General features: G+C 37.3%; 1 protein-coding gene across 1 annotated transcript; it reads right to left on the bottom strand.

Moving 5' to 3' along the window:
• Positions 1 to 4,565: 4,565 nt before the first annotated feature.
• Positions 4,566 to 16,308, bottom strand: Got2 (glutamate oxaloacetate transaminase 2). Its single transcript, XM_069498423.1, has 9 exons — positions 16,124 to 16,308; positions 13,449 to 13,605; positions 13,167 to 13,310; positions 11,449 to 11,655; positions 9,780 to 9,875; positions 9,155 to 9,305; positions 7,964 to 8,138; positions 7,150 to 7,300; positions 4,566 to 5,921 (listed from the first exon to the last, which is right to left on the bottom strand). The coding sequence occupies exons 1-9, from the start codon at positions 16,213 to 16,215 to the stop codon at positions 5,799 to 5,801; spliced, it is 1,296 nt and encodes a 431-aa protein (XP_069354524.1). The 5' UTR covers positions 16,216 to 16,308; the 3' UTR covers positions 4,566 to 5,798.
• Positions 16,309 to 18,304: the final 1,996 nt, after the last annotated feature.

Genomic DNA, 18,304 nt, shown 5'->3' with positions numbered 1-18,304 from the left:
CCGAAAATTCCCCTATTCGCCTCCCTAACTATAATCTAAACTAAATTGACAGAATTGAATTAGCATCATTATAAAATATCCCCGAATATATAGATAATAATATTATTTATTATGCTTAAACTGCACAGTATATTTTTGTATTTCATTTAATACAAAGCAGGGTTGTTGCGGATGCCAATATTTTGACAAGATAAAATTTCAATTTCAAAATAAATATGGGCCAAATTCCTTCTATAAATTATTTTTTAATAAATTATGAATAATATAATAAATTATTATGACGTCATAATCTCCTTATTTTTGGTATGGAATTCAATCACAATTCAACACTATTGTTTTGGCTGACAATGGAGGCATTATAAAAAACAATTTAATTACTATTAACGAAAAAATATACTGTGCATTTGACTCTAGATTTATTAATTTATGCTTAATTAATAAGTGTTGTGACTATGTTATAGATTTCAATTAGTTATCCCAAAATGTTAATTTTAAATATCGTATCGCACAAAAGCAATGTAACCTTATTATACTATAAAACTTATTATAGTAGAAATAGTAGTTCTGGTGGTGCCACAGTGCCTACCGGACGAAATCAATAAATAGTTAATCAACCTATCTGTTGATAAGTTACTTAGAAAAGTCGTTTTGTCAAAAACTGTGCTAAGGTCCTATTTTATTGGTGGTTGGTTATTTAGCCAAATAACAATATTAGTTACTTGCAGACAGATTACACATAGATTGATTTTATTAATTTCGGTCGTACCTATAGTACATATAATCCGTACAAAATAAGAACTCACTCGCCATTTTAGCTCTATGTGTCAACTGTCTGTGTCGAATGTCATGTCAAAAGTACGATTTTAGTCCTTATTTTAAAGGTGAACCGTACTTTTGATATGACAGCTAACCCATAGAGTTAAAATGGCGCGTGAGGAGTCATTTTTTAATTAATGATAATAATTAATCAATTTATCTGTCTCTGTCGATAAGTATCATTTTTTTAAAATTCACTATAGGCAAACGCTTGACCACAATCCCACCCGATGGAAAATGATGATGAGGCCTAAGATGGGACGCGTTTTCCTAGAAGATGCCTATTCGCTCTTGTTTCAAAGATACCCAGATTGTAATTGGTAGGAAACACATATCGTGGAGTGGAAGAGTATTTCAAACCTTAGCCATGCGTATGTTATATGTTATTTGTCAAAAATATTATAAGTACATACTAATTACCATTGAGCTAGACAATTTTTGACAAATAACAACGTTGCTAAGTAATTAATCGACCGATTACCGATTAGGTTGCTTCTATGGATTCATTATTAATTTCTGCCGTTTAATTGTCAAAGTAATAGCTCAGGTTAGAAATCATACAGAAGGGCAACGAATGTGTTTATACATACAACGACTGTAGGATCGCTACTTAAACATCTATGAATAAATGTATTAATAGCAACATGACGAAAGTAATCACTCGCGTTTTTAAGTAATTCCCTGTTGTGTAAATTACTATACTGCGGTAATATTATATATTATATGTAGTATAATATTTTCTCACTTCTTTATCAATCTTTTAAAGTAATAGAAAAATATTGTACATATACCTAGATGCCTACGTAATATAAATGGTGCATTATTTTTTTGGTTAATGTGTATATTATAGATTGTGTTGCAATATAGGAGTTCAATTTTATGTTCTTAACTATACAGTAGAAGTAAGTAAGCACTCCAATTTAATATCAAGATCATTTGATAGTTTGGGATTTGTGAAGTTACTAATTCAAGTGGGGTATTATATTATTATGAAAGAGCTTCATTTGCACATTCTCAAATATGTATATTTTTAAGCAGTATAATGGAAACAGAACAAATGAAATAAAATTAAGTCTTATCTAGCACCGTTTTTCTAAAAAAATAAACTCGCAACAAACCTTTATCAATAATCAAACTTAGTTTTTCAGCTCCAAAGAAAATGTACCTATTTGTTTTTGAGACTAATAAATAATTTTACCCAAAAAACTTTCCAGCTACGAAGAATCACACTTAGCCGGTTTTAAAAATTGTAGAAATTATTTTGAAAAAACGAGATCTAGTGATCTCTGTTCAATTATCATATAAGTTTTGTCGGTTAATTAAAAAGTAAATTTTTGGACATGTCTTTTATCGACATTAAATAAACAATATTGATGATCTTTTCCACTAACTTCACAGAAAAACTTATTTCACTTCGTACCTACTATACTACCAAATATTTTTTATGGTGGGCAACGATAACCGTAACGTAACTTTAACCGCCTGTCATGCAACTGGGCTTTCGTGGGGGTCTTCGTTTGTTATAAAGAAATCAAAATCTCAAGTTTCTAGAACAGAAATTTGATACATTGATATGTCTGAAGTTTTACAAGTACCTACATATTATGTACATACTATTTTCAAGTGTTCTACTTAATTTTTGTAAATTATTAAATTTTTCTGTCTAATTTTATATATTATAAAATTATATTATATAATATTTATAATATAAAACTCTTCCATTTTAGTTGAAACATGTTGGCAATGGTACATATTGGAAATGAATGTTACATTCTAAAGAAATAGTGCCATAAATATTTATAGTTAATGTTCGATAATGTGTGTGACAAATTTTGTACAAAGTTATATTGTTTTTATTGAAATATCATTCAATTAGGCTATAATAAGCTAATAATAATTAACTTTACTAAACATATTTTTAAATGTGTAGTAATAATATGTATGTATGTTTTACATGAATTACCTAAGTAAAAATATGTTATAGGTACATTTTATATATCAATGCAGGTTAATAATAAGTAGGTATTAACGATTGTTATTTAATAAATTAAATTGTTAAAAACTGTTTCCGAACGTAATATGTATTATGAAATAAAAATAAATTAAAATTTAAGATATATCAGAAAAATATTTAACTAGTTATTATTGATCTGCATGAATTCTAAAATGTTGAATAACATTATTTGCGGGCTGTAAATATTTTGCGTAGACTTTAGTTTCGTTTTAGAATCATCGCAAATGTGTTATTACGATTTGTGTTTTCGCATTAAGTTTATTTTATTTACTGATATTGAAAATAAACAGTTAATTAATACTTATGAATTTTTTATTAGAACTGTGTACTTGCCATTAAAATTCATACCTAGTCTACTTTCTGAACATGGGGGTTCAAAAAGTGCATTCTTATACTATCAAGGCTTCAACTGAGAACGTCAGGGTGGCACAAGTGTTGGAAAACTGATGAAATATCTTCCAAATAATTGTACCTCTTCATGAGGCCCATCGCCGGCTCACTACTGAGGACGGGTAACCTCTCAGACCAAGAAAGGTTTGGCCATCCATAGTCCACCACTCTGGCCAAGTGCGGATTGGTAGATTTCACACACCTTTGAGAACATTTGGCGAACTCTTAGGTATGCAGGTTTCCTCACAATATTTCCTTCACCGTTAAAGCAAGTGATATTTAATTACTTAAAAACGCACATGACTGAAAAGTTAGAGGTGCGTGCTCAGAATCGAACCCACGACCTCCCGAATAGGAGGTGGACGTCGTAACCCTAGGCTATCACAGCTCTTAACAATTGTACCTAAATTGTAATAGCATTTAAATTCCTAGCTCATAAAAATCCGCACGCAATTTTAATTTTGATTCAGATGCTCAAGATGTTACTTAAAATAGTACGTATGCAGTGGCATCCTAAACTCGATACTTTTGCTTTAATAAAATCAACGCATCCTATACGCGCTAAATAACCTCTATGAGCATTGGAATAATCTAAAACGCCGAACAATTTGTGCTATAGAAAGTTACTTTAAAATAAATGTACGGTGCAGTGAAGTGGACAAGAAGACGACGACCTTGTCAAAGGACTCCTTGGAGTGAACCGGAGACCTCCATCCCGCACCAGCGACCAAGGTGGTCCCACAATTTCTCTGGTCACGTGACCAAGTGAGCCCAACCCTAGGCCCCACCTGCCACTACTTTTGTCTGAGATCAGCGGGATGATTCGCTAACTCACTTATCACCACTGAATGAAAGCCATCAAGCTCATTGACATTTATTTTTAATCCATTGAAGGTTTTCTACGAAAAATTATATTTGTTCTAACTAATCTGTCCCGGCGTTACTCACGTGTGTCGCGTGTGGTGTGAGAATAGAAAACACTCACGGTAGTTTAAACGCTAAATTATATTTGTTTCTATCTACCACTCAGTGAAGCAGCAATGTAGAACCGATCAATATCAAATGAGTTTGTTGGCTTTCATTTTGTGAAGATGACTGAGTTAGCGAAAAAGCTTCGGCCGTGGCTGGCTATCACCCTACCGGCAGACAGCATCGCCGCTAAGCGATTAAAGTTTCCGTGTGACCAAAATGATGCCAACCGCTATCCACTGCATCCAATTTTGTCTTTATAAATTACAAATACAACTCTATTTGAATGGGTTAAGGTCGATGTTTGATTAAATATCGCATTATTTGCAATTCTGTCAACTCAGAATTAAATAGGACAATAAAATAAAAACATTAATAATAATAAAAAACAGAGTTATATTTATCTTTAGATACACAATCAAATGGCAAATAATAATATAATTTTTAAATAATATTATTAATAACAATTTTACGAAAAGGTCGAAACATAATACAAAACAGCCTTTGGCTTAGAGCCGTTGTTTACGCCCACGACGAACTGTCTTTTCTCATAAACATCATTACATATAAAAATATAATTGGTGACCAGATTTTCTTTTCCTGTGAGGCAAGATGTCGCCCTCTTCCGATAATATTATCCCGTTACGATATGTTACGACCTTAAATTTTTTATTATATACTAGCTGATCGCCGCGGCTTCGCCCGCGTGTATATAATATAGCCTATGTCACTCAGGAATAATGTAGCTTTCGATTGGTGAAAGAATTTTCAAAATCGGTTCAGTAGTTCCAGAGATTACCCACAAACTTAACGACATTACCTCTTTATAATATTAGTATAGATAAGTATAGATAACCGATATGTTCTTATAAAAACAGCAGCCAATTCGACTTATCCCTTCATTAGTATAATAAACGCAAATGAAAAATTCATACAAGGTATAATCTTGAATCGAGGCATGCTTATCGTGCATCATCATCATCTACCCTTCACCGCGCTGGCTCACTGCTAAGCATGGGCTCCCTTCCAGAATGACAAAGGTTAGGCCGTAGTCCACCACCCTGGCTAAGTGCGGATTAGCAGTGCAGTTATCTCGCGTGAATGTACAGTAGCCGGCAAGAAATATTGTACATCGACCTTTAGAAAGAGATTTCGAATTCGTAGAGCGTTGTCTCTGTCACTCACACCTATGTGACGTTTTGTCGGTCTCAACGACAGAGACAACGCTCTACTAAACCGCTATCTCTTTCTAAAGGTCGATGACTTGAGATATTTCCTGCGGGGTACTGTAGTAAAATATTATAGGTACATTTAACTGCTTACTGATAAAAATAAGTGTATAAGTATGAACTTAATATGTTATATAAAATAGTGTTGTGTTGATTCACTAATAGGTATATAATTTACTGATTACGCTTAAAACGTAACTCCTCACGCGCCATTTTAACTTTTTGTGTCAAATTTCATGCCATAAGTATGATTTTAGTCCTTATTTTAAAGATGAACCGTACTTTCGACATGACAGTTGACCCATAGAGTTAAAAATAGCGCGTGATGAGTCATTTTGTACGAACTATATGGCAGTATAGTTGTACATTCGAGACGTCGATTAGGACGTCACTTTGTGCATGGCCTCCGCGACGTAGTCCACGTTGTTGGAGGAGATGCCCGCCACGGAGATGCGGCCGTCCTTCGTCAAGTAAATGTGGAACTCCTTGGTTAACCGGTCAACCTGAAATGGTAAATTATTTTAAAAAAATATCAAAAATTGCGGACCGGCAGGAATCGAACTCGCGTCTCCTGGGACGCTCTGACCTCTAAGCTACGGCTCGCTTGCTGCCAGTGACAGTGCCAGTGAAGTGTAGGTAAAATATACTGAAATGGTAAGTTTTGCATTGTTCTTCAAATGTTCGTCTCATAGGTGAGTTGCAAACTCGAAGTATTCAGAATTACGCGGTTGCAGTTGCTATCGGTTTTGCCCTAACTATCGATAGACTATCGATAGACTATCGATATTAACAATAGGCAACTCTAGTTAGCACACAGTTTCAAATAATTGTTTACGGAGAAACATCACCTTATAAATAAATTCTGGCTTATAAAAACCATCACTAGTATGTCACGATAAAAATGGCAGAAAGACCTAATAAGGGTCAGCGCAAACTGAGCAGCAAAATGCTCGAGCAATTTTATTGATAAACTAGCTGATGCCCGCGACTTCGTACGCGTGGATTTAGGTTTTTAAAAATCCTGTGGGAACTCTTAAATTTTCCGTGATAAAAAGTAGCCTATGTCCTTCCAAGCTACCTCTGTACCGAATTTCGTCAAAATCGGTTGAACGGCTGAGCCGTGAAAAGCTAGCAGACAGACAGACAGACACACTTTCGCATTTATAATATTAGTATGGATAGCTGATGCCCGCGACTTCATACGCGTGGATTTAGGTTTTTAAAAATCCTGTGGGAACTCTTAAGTTTTCCGGGATTAAAAGTAGCCTATGTCCTTCCCCAGGTTGCAAGCTACCTCTATACCAAATTCGTCAAAACCGGTTGAACGGTTGAGCCGTGAAAAGCTAGCAGACAGACAGACACACTTTCGCATTTATAATATTAAGTATGGATTGTTTAAGTACATTACAACTCAAATAGATTTCAAAATTTAGTGCAAGAGAAAATCCACAAGGAATTATTTCTTGCACTTCAGTATGCGTTAACCGTAACGCCGTTAGGCCATCTGCCACTTTTGAGTTAAATCACTAAGGCGCTCGCTGCGTCCACGTCAACTTTTTGTTGATTCTATAATCGGGTCGATAATTTCGGCAACTTTTGTCGTACATTTTTTGAACGACTTTTTGTAGAACTTGTGCATTTTAATATTGCGATCTGTATGTTTCAGTTTTTGCTGATAAAACCGATTGGCGGACGTGGGCAGAGTGCCTTATACTAGTCTATGCACTATACCTGGTCGGGCTTGAGGCCGGTGTAGCAGAACATGCCGATCTGGTCGGTGACGTGTTGCCAGGGCAGCTTGTTGCCCGCGCCCTCGATGCCGGCGCGCAGCTTCGTGCGCATGCTGATGATGCGGTCGGCCATCTGCTTCACGTCGCATAGCCTACGTTCAAATAATAGGTAACAAGAATCAGAAAATACATAAAAATAAAATCTTAACAATTCCCTCTATGGTAGTATTTTAAAGGCCTACACAAGGAGGGACTTGTCTGCGGATCTTATCGTTTATTACACCATACTTTTAGTCCATAAAACGCTACGCAGTTCTTAGTGATCCATTTTTGTCTTCCGCGGACAATATCCCTCGTCTGTACAGGTCGTAATAGTACATCAGTCTCAGTAAAGTCAGGTTAAAGTACCTACAAAATGATGATATGCTTGGAGTTACTCTACGTGATCAAATCAGAAATGAGGACAACCAGAGTAACCTGTCGGTTACTCTCGTTAGCTCAACGGATGGCGAAGCTGAAGTGGCAGTGGGCAGGGCACATAATTATAAAAACCGACCTCGCATCGAAAAGCGCAGCGTTGGAAGACCTCCCACTAGGTGGACGGACATCAGGCGAATCGCAGGGAGCCCCTGGATCCAGGCGGCGCAAGACCGTGGCGTGTGGAAGTCCCTACAAGAGACCTATGTCCAGCAGTGCACGTCTAACGATTGCTGATGATGACGATTATGATGATGATAAGTATTGTGACGTCACTGCTTCCACTCATACACTGATTTTACTGCTAGAGTTTTGGTGTTTAAAAATATATCACTTGCCACTGTTGCTTGAGCTCTGGGTTGTTGAGGATCTCAGTAACTAGTCGGGCGCCGTACAGCGGCGGGTTGGAGTACATGGTGCGGATCATGATCTTGACTTGCGACATGACTTTCGCAGCCGAATCCGCGTCGCCGCACAAGAATGTTAGCGCGCCCGCACGCTCGCCGTACAAACCTGCGACGAACAATATCCATACTTTAATATGTACTAATCCATACTTTAAAAAAAAGGGAAAGGTGACTGACTAACTAATCTATCGACGGATAACTGAAACCACTGAACGGATCGGGCTGAAATTTGGCATGCAAAGGGGTTGAAATTGGTGTAGTCCACGCGGGCTTAAGCTAGTAATATTATAAATGCGATAAAGTGTCTATCTGTCTGCTAGCTTTTCATGGTCCATCCCTTTAACCGATTTCAATGAAAGGTCCAGAGATATCACGCATCTCGGGGCATAAGCTGATATGACCATGCGAACAAAGTCACAGGCACATTAGTAGTGAATAATCCTTATCAAATCTGTCTGGGCAGGGGTGGGAGTAGACCAGGATTTTTTGAATATTTATACTATGTGAAACATTAATAATAAGTTCAGGATATCACTGTCGGCATAGTCTGGGGCGGGACCAGCCCCGGGAAGCCCTAGTACGCCATGTCAATGAAGGGCGCAGCGTTGTCTCTTTCTTAGATCTTAGCCGGCTAATTTCGTGGTTTGAAGACATATTATAATGTAAACTAGCTTATGCTCGCGACTTCGTCCGCGTGGACTAAGTCAAAGTCAAATTATTTATTCAAAATAGGTAATAAATAACTTTTTGATGGTCAGATGTTGGATTTCTAAGATATAGTGGTGATAATTATTACGCAAACTTAAAACTAAAGCTACGAGGGTACACAAATTTCAAACCCCTATTTCACCCCCTTAGGGATTGAATTTCCAAAAATCCTTCTTTAGCGGATGTCTACGCCATAATTGCTATCTGCATTCTCATCATCTGCAGTAGTTTGAGTTGTGCGTTGATAGATCAGTCAGTCAGTCAGTCTCCTTTTCCTTTTATATATTTAGATAACGGGCACGTACTACGATTGATACGATGATTTTGAGACATCGATATTTCGACCCAGTTGCATGACGTGCATCCACAACCCATGCAACGGACGGCGGACCTATTATTTACATTATAACATACCCATGTTCTTGGCGAAGCTCTGCGCAAGGAGGATCTGGTGTCCGTCCGCCACGAACTGACGCACGGCGAAGGCGTCGTTGTCCACACTGCCTGTCGCGAAGCCCTGGTACGCCATGTCGATGAAGGGAAACAGCTTTCTCGCTTTCACTGCCTGCAAAAATCCACATCACACTCAAGGTACTGTGCATTTAGTACCACATAAGTTGTCTGGTGGGAGGCTTCGGCCGTGGCTAGTTACCACCCTACCGGCAAAGCCGTGCCGCCAAGCGATTTAGCGTTCCGCTACGATGCCGTGTAGAAACCAAAGGGGCGTGGGTTTATTAAAAACTGCCATACCCCTTCCAGGTTAGCTCGCTTCCATCTTTGACTGCATCGTCACTTACCACCAGGTGAGATTGCAGTTAAGGGCTAACTTGTATCTGAATAAAAAAAATTACATCGGTTGAAAATGTAGTGCAACGGATTGACGTGATTTTTTGTATGGGTATAGATAAAGACCTGGAGAGTGACATATGCTACTTTTTATCCCGGAAAATCAAAGAGCTCCCACGGGATTTTTGAAAAACCTAATTCCACGCGGACGAAGTCCGGGCATCAGCTAGTTTATAATAATCTAAGTTTTTACCTCTGAGATCTTTTTCCATTCCTCAGGTCTAGGATCTACGCCGGTGGGGTTGTGCGCGCACGCGTGTAGCAAAATGATGGAACCTTCTGGAATTTTCTGAAATAAACAATTGCCTTATCAGAAAGACTGCTAAGTCGATTTTAAGGTTTTTAAAATTTTGTTTAAAACAGAAATGATTGCAAACATGTCTGAAATATTGCTTTACGTAAACACACGTCATTGCTTAGTTAAGATAGAGATAAGAGTTAAATAAAGGGTTTTAGGGTTGATTACTTTACTTCAGATGCAAAAGGTTCGTGTTCATAAGTATATCCTGTTCTCCGAAATATATATAGCTGTTCGTGCTGATTCACTGACTGACTCACTCATTGATCATCTCTCCTGAACATTTTTGTATGAAATTTTTTTTTTCACTGTTGGTGGTCATAGAGGACAAAAATTCATTCGGAGGAAAAATACGGAGAGAGCTGATGATTGAGGATTTCGGAGACGGGTGAAGAGCACGCTTAAGGTATTGAAGATAGGTGGGGGGGTGCTTGAGCAAATGTCATGTCACTCGAAACGTCATCCAATTGCCAATGAGCTGAAAAAAATTTCAAAATGGCGAAAAAAAGATGGCCGCCATACAAACTTCGTCGGCGTCTATCGCGGAGAGTATAAAAGATGGAAGAGTAGTTTCTTTGCAAAAGATGATCAGGATTCGAAGGTCTACTCGATGAATAGAAAAAAAAATCAAGATGGCGGAATTTATTTTTCCATAGAAAATGTATGGCGAATAAAGTTCACATTTTGAAAAACCAACGCTGCATGTTCGTGGCCCACTTCAATGGTCCGCGCACCTACGCACCCTACTATTATATATATATATATAAGTACAATGACGTTATTTCACGTATCTGCCCAAATTCTACGGGTGAACACTATTTTAGAAGCTTATCATATTTGCGTATTATGACCGCGACCTAGCTAGTAGCTATACGTAGTATTACTTGCTATCAATCTCAATAGATTATTACGTTATGTTTTGATGATAATATTATTATTATATTATCGACATAATATAAGAGCATTTCATCACTAAGTACTTAATATCTATTATGATTTGCTAAGAAATATAAATATAGTACGCGACAGGTCGAGATGGCAAACGGGCGTTCCCTCCCCTATTGCGATCTTGACCTGTCACATACTAAATAAGTATATTGTTCAGTTAGGCAGAGAACACTGTGAATGCTTATCTTAGTAAGTGTTAATTGGATAAACACACTTTAGGTGCTATGGAAAAGGTATAGATTAAGGAAATATCTAGGTACGATTATAACAATGAAGATAGCAAGATAAGTTAGGGTACTAGTGTAGCTACTGTACTAAACATCAGTAGGTACCCTTATTATAAATGCGAAAGTGTTTGTTTGTTGGTTTATTGGTTTGTCCTCCAATCACGTCGCAACTGTGCAACGGATTGATGTGATTTTTTTGCATGGGTATAGGTAAAGACCTGGAGAATGACATGTGCTACTTTTTATCCCGGAAAATCAAAGAGTTCCCACGGGATTTTTAAAAAACGAAATTCCACGCGAAGTCGCGGGCATCAGCTAGTTATAATATAAAGTCTAGTATAATAATCCTGGGGTAATAATTGATAACTATAGTATTTAGGTATACTTACATTGATATCCTCAAGAGCTCCTTTAAGATCGAATCCGTTGGTCTTGGGGTCGAAGTAGCGGTACTTCTTGTGTGATAGGTTGAGAGTGTTGCAGATCTGCGGGTGGTTGCCCCATGTGGGGTTTGATAGCCAGACCTCCTTGTTTTTGGCATAGTGTTTGGTTATGAACTCTAATCCGAGCCGTAATGCACCAGTACCAGATAAAGTCTGTGAAAGTGGTGGGAAATCGGTATAAAATCAATTATTATCGCGTCAGCACATTATAAGGTCGTTGCTAACTTGTGATGTTATAATGATTGTTTTAAAAAATCTGTGATAGGTGAAGACGTCCACTTCCTATTGGGGAGGTCGGGGGTTCGACCACTTTTCGCAGTTATGTGCATTTTCAACAATTCAATATCACTTGCTTTTAGAGCGATTACGCACTGCATTTCCGTTATCCGAGTTCTATCCGTCGTCCGTGTGAATAAAAATAAATAAATAAAATAAAAATCTTTTTTTTTCAAATAAGCTTTTACAAGTACTTTCGAATAGTCAGATGCATCTACCACTGGTTCGGAATGCCTTTCCTACCGAGAAGAACCAGCAAGAAACTCGCGGTTGCTCTTTTCAAATATTTGATATAGGTACAAGATTATGCCATGTATAAAAAAGTATTTGCAGTCTTGTGCGTTGCTGGAACGAGCTGCAGGTCAAATCCAAGCTCTTTTATCATTTAGATAATCTTCAATTGTGTAATATGCTTTTTAAGGAGCATATTTTTAATAGTTTTTTAACGTATTTTCAAGGACTCGGGTCGGATGAGTGCCTAACCGCCGCCCGTAACGGTGAAGGAAAACATCGTGAAGAAACCTACATAGGCTGCATGCCTGAGAGTTCTCCATAGTGTTCACAAAAGTGTGTGAAGTCTGCCAGAGTGGTAGATTATGGCTAAACCCTTCTCATTCTGAGAAGAAACCCTTCAGTAAATAATGATGATGATAGTGATGAATGTCTTACTACGGGTCACTATATTCCCGTACGAAGCTAGAGGAATATCATAATAGGTATTAAAATAATTGAAATTTATAAAAATAATAAAAACTATACACAAACTCCCAAAAACCGATATTAAAAATTAAAGATTTGTCTTTGCAAATATTATTTTTATTTACCTAGGCATCTATTTTCAATTTAACTACTTATGGATATTATTTATGTAAGTAGATAACATGCAAGATATCCTATCAGCTCTCAGTCACTAAGAAACAATAAACATAAATGATATTTGAACTTGAGAATCCAGCAAAATCCATACTTAATATTATTATGAATGCAAAAGTATGCCTGTCTGTCTGTGGGCCAGCTTTTCATAGTCCACCTGTGTGAAGGAAAACATCGTGACGAAACCTGCATGCCTGAGAGTTCTCCCTAATGTTCTCAAAGGTGTGTGAAGTCTGCCAATCCATACTTGGCCAGTGTATCTATGTATGTAAGGTGGTCAGTGTGACTATAGACAACCCCTTCTCATAGTGAGACCCGTGTTCTGTGAGCCGGCGCCACCGCCGGGGGCCATTGATCATGAGAGGGGCTTTTGCTCCTCGCAGGTTCTTAACATGTAGATATTTATTTTTGCAAGCTTGATTTGTAAGTAGAAACATTTCTAATGGCAACAATAGTAACTTCATAAAAATATGTAAAAAAATCTGCAAAAAAAATTATATTTGAATCACATTTACCTGCACAGTACAATTGGATTTGTTTTTAAGAACTGGACTGTCCTCTCCAAATGCCAATTTGGCGACTGCGTCTGTGTATGCAACTTCACCACCAATTGGAGCATACTCGTGGTTCAATCCTTTTTTGAATATTATTTCTTCTGCCTAAAAAAAAGTATGTACATTTAAATAGGGGGCTAAAAATTATTTCATCCCTTTACAAAGAGCTAAGTATTCTATTATGAAGTTGAAAAAAGAATAGGCTTTAAGGCCCAAGACACGGATCTGAGCAAACTATTGTACCTTCTGGACTGAAGGCAAAATGAAAGGTTTGCCCTGGTCATCTCTGTAAGCTCCAACACCAAGGTTTACTTTCTTAGGATCGGTGTCTCTTTTAAATGCTTCTGTTATACCGAGAATGACGTCCGGTGGTCCCATCTGCACATTGCTCCAAAAAGTGCTAAAAAATAATAAATAAATAAAGACCAGGTAAGTGTGAGTCAGACTCGTATACAAAGGATTCCAACTTTCGTACCACCGTACAAGATTTAACACTACCTACATACTTTTTAATTTTTTTTTATTTCCATAGCGGCCATTTTGAAATTCGCCATCTTGGTTTTTATTTTTATTATTTGTTGTGTGCAGCAATAGGAAATTTCAATTCTCTACCTATGAGAGATTCATCGTGAGATATAGCCAGACAGCAGAAGCTTAGCAATAGGATTCTGTTGGCAGCCTTTGGATATGAAACCCTAAAATATCATAAAGTGCCAGCGTAAACCAAGTGTGTTGAGTAAGGCAAGGCAACATCCCTGATGCAAATACAGGATGAGGCCACTAAGCAAAGGCTGCCAAATTCCTAGGATCTGAGCCAACTATTTTAATAATATAGTTAAGAACCCCATTTATTTAAATTTGGAAAAGGTATTCGAAGTAGAAAAATCCTTAGGGATAAATCTTTTCAAAATGTATGTTGATTAATAAGTATGTATAGTCCACACCAATTAAATAGTCGTTCTTAAGTTAACCGCAAGACACGTCGCAATAGCATTTTTTAGGCGTCAGTGGGGCGCGCGAGGCGAGGGAGCGGAACACATCAGTCCGGCGCCGCGCCGCACCCCGCATACGCCATCTGCATTAGTGTGAATGCTAAATTCGTACACAGTACACGAGCGCATGGAACAATACTAGCGCAAGCTCGCACTTGCATCGTAGGTCAAACGCGACCTTGACGCGACTATTTAACTGCCGGGAACTATACAACACAATACATGATTACAAGAGATTCAGAGGAGGGAGGGCGTGAAAAGTGTGTTAGTTATTCACTGCATAATACATAATATTGTTATGTATAAAAATGCCATATTGCTCTTAACTAATTGTCAAGGTTGTACTAATAATTTCTCACAATTACAATATTAAATAACATGTTTGTTTTACATATAGAATTCACAACATAAATTATGCCCGTTATAACTTTAAAGTGATACCCTCTAACAAATAAACCTGGAATAGCGGTGGAATATTTATCTTCTGTTTTGTCTTTCTCTGTCATCAGTAATTTGACATTTGAAGAAAAAAGACAAAACAGAGTATAACTATTTCACCGCTATTCCAGAGGGCCTAACATGCGCCCCGCGAGAAAATTTTGTCTACGCATTATCTCGTGTTTCTTCATACAAATAAGACGAGTAAATGCGTAGACAAAATTTTCTCGTGGTGCGCATGTTAGCCTAACAGGTTTATTTGTTAGAGGGATAAAGTTTATAATCAATAATGTTAAAGTAACCAGCATGTTATCTTTACTATTATATTATTCTGTGTCTTCTTAACATACAAAACCCATTAAATGTTTCTACCGTTGTCTGTTATAGACTTTGAAACCATCCAACTGATGTGCCCCAATTCGGTTTCATTAGAAAGGCAATAATGCGAAGATAGTTTTAGATTTAGGTTTTTTAATGTGTTAAATGTGCACATACTGGGTATCTATACATATAAAATGACTTGTCTTATATATAATACTTATGAAACAGTACTATGGCTAACTGACTGAGAGACAGCACAGTTTTAACCAGTGTATAGTATGCGACAGGTTGAGATGGCAATCGGGGAGGGAACGCCCTGCACACCTGCACAGTCCCCGCGCTAACCCGGTGCAGGCGAGCGTGACATGCAGGTGTGTGGGGATTTCCCCCACCCCCCTCATACCCCGATTACCATCACCACCTGTTGCATACTATATCTAGAGATTTCCTTGAGTATCCTATGGGTGTACTATGGATTTTGAGATATTCCTGTCTTTAAAAACAGAAATCTACAAAAACCATAGTCACAGAAATGAGCCAGTAACTACTTAAAGTAGCCCATAGGAAATATCACACATCCTTTAGAAAAAGATAGCAGTTTTGTAGTGTTTGTTGTCTCTGTTGTTGAGACCAACAAAATATGACAGTGGTACGAGTGACAGAGAAGGTAAGAATCAAGGTAGACAAAATATATTTAATCATTTCATGTAACTTAACAATTAACTAATTGGAAAATGTGCAAGTTGAGCTAAATCAACCTAGAAACTAAACTTAAATTATATAAATCGATGCGTTCGCGTAGCATAAATGAGTTGAAACTTTGTACAGTTGTTGTTGGCACTTGCGTAAAGGTTTCTAAGATATCTAGTGAAATCAAGATGAAAAAAATAGGTGGCGGCAGAGTTGTATTGCAAGTTGCAACCACTGACCTCTACTACAAACTATAATTTTAATTAGATAATTTATATCCATATCAGTGATTACTGATTACATTTCAAGTTGCAACACAAATGTCGAGCTAAGTTCAGTCTGTGAAAGCTTAGAATAGAATATTTATTTTAAAGAGCTTTATTTTTACAAAATTCAGAGGCATTTGCCAGAATAGCTGTAGAATTTATTATTACGAATATTACGTAAATACTTAAACAACCTATGCCGGTACATTACCTACTTGCTCTGGAAACGATGCCAGTCGTGATCGCCTCCGCATAGTTGTTTTTCAAAGCCTGCGTCGATAATTTCCTTAAAGCCTGTGCCATTATTTTGTCTAAGTAAATGCAAGCCGGTTTATTCTTAACTAAAGTGAACGACTCGACAAGAAATAACCCCTTGTCCCTACAGTGATAAACATATGGACTGCTGGGTTACCAGGTGAAATTCCTAATATTCTCCTCATACATATTAATTATATTTTATTATTCTTATAAGTTTTACCACTTGACCCTTCTCATTCTGATAGGAGTCCCGTTCTCAGAAGTGGGCTGGCGATAAGCTGATCATGATCATGATGATGATGATGATGATTAGTTTAATTTTTAATTTTTAAACGTGTTACGGGAGATTTCAGCTTTGTAGAGCGTTGTCTCTGTCACTCATACCTATGTAAACGGTCTCAACGACAGAGACAATGCTTTGTAAAACCGCTATCTCTTTCTAAAGATCGATGTACCTACATTATTTTCTGCCACATACTGTACATTAAAATACCGGAAGGAAAGTGTCCTTTGAGTAGGTACCTACCTACCTACTTTTATAATTTATATGGAACATGTGTAGCTCCAGCCTGCGCAAAGGTAGGTAGTATAAAAATCATCTATCCAGGGTCAGAGCTCTTTTTTCGTGACGCTTAATTAGCTGCAAGTAGGTACCTATAAAGTTGATAAACGTGCTTAATAAGAATGACTTATCAACTTTATACTACAACTAAATGATGCCCGCGACTTCGTCCGCGTGGATATAGAACTTTTAAAAATCCCATGGGGACTCTTTGATTTTCCGGGATAAAAAGTAGGTAGTTATCTAACCTGTGTCCGTCCTCGGGATGTAAACTAAATCTGTAGGTACCTAACTAACTACCACCTCCAAATCGGTTAAACTGTTGAGCCGTGAAAATCTAGCAGACAGATAGACAAACTAAATAGACATAACTAATTCCGCATTTATAATATTAGTATGGATATCGATGCTTAAAATACTACAATGATTATATCATTCAATTTTGTTGAAATTGAAAAATAAATCTCCTTTTATTCGAGGAATTTTTAATATCCTGGTCACATTTAACATAATTCATGCAATTTTGTAATTTACGTCATCAAAGACAAAGTCAAGGAAAGGTCAGAATTTCTTAGGACGAGCTTACGCCTGCTTACACCACTATAATATATTGTTATCATTTCACCGATAGAGATAACATTTTAGTAGGTACATGATAAAAAAAAGAAAAATGAAAAATACGTCGATTCATGAACAAGATTATAATTATTTCCTTTGGTACACATTTGGTAGGACTGATCCATATAGGATTTTTCATGTGGGAGCCCTTTGATAGATCTACTAAAGTCAAGTTTGGTACCATTTTCGAATAAATCGAGTCACGAAATTATAATAATAGTATGGAATTCGTTTTTGCAGGTGATTGATTATTTTATACCTAACTATTTATGAGTTACAATGTTACCCGTCTCCGGATTACTAGTCTGTGCCCGTGACGACTGTGTAAAGTTTAATCCACCCATTAGTCTGATCATCACCGAGGAAAATTAATAATCTAGTTATTGCCACCGACCAGAAATAAAGTTATTGCTTACTAGCTTATGCTTGCGACTTCGTCCGCGTGGACATCAAAAATTTCAAACCCCTATTTTACCCCTTCGGGTGGAATTTTCAAAAACCCTTTCTTAACGGACGTCTATCTGCAGCCCGATCCGTCTTGTAGTTTGAGCTGTGCGTTGATAGTTCAGTCAGTCAGTCGGCTGTTCCTTTTTATATATAGATCTATGATTGCTTACCATCAGATTTGCAACTAGCGTGGCCCCCTCAGTCTCTCTCGCTCAAGCAGATTTTCATACTTTTGAAATGTCATTCCTTCTACACTTCAAGTTGTTTGCCAAATACTCACGTACAAATACATTTTGGCAAACAAAAAAAGTGGCCACGATGTCACGTCCTAATAAGAGCTTAAATGCATTTAGCTATCTCGCTCTAACAGTAAGTGTCACAATAGGGCTACTTCTAATAGTCCTTATTCTGAGCTTACCATAGTCCTTGGTCAATGTCATTGTCAATCTCAATTGTTTACTGTCAACCAACTGTCAACGTCAGTTCGCATCGGTGGTTCGCATACAT

The sequence above is a fragment of the Maniola hyperantus genome, chromosome 1, assembly GCF_902806685.2.
Source record: "Maniola hyperantus chromosome 1, iAphHyp1.2, whole genome shotgun sequence".
In the NCBI taxonomy this organism is placed as follows: domain Eukaryota; kingdom Metazoa; phylum Arthropoda; class Insecta; order Lepidoptera; family Nymphalidae; genus Maniola; species Maniola hyperantus.
This window is presented reverse-complemented; position numbering and strand designations above follow the sequence as displayed.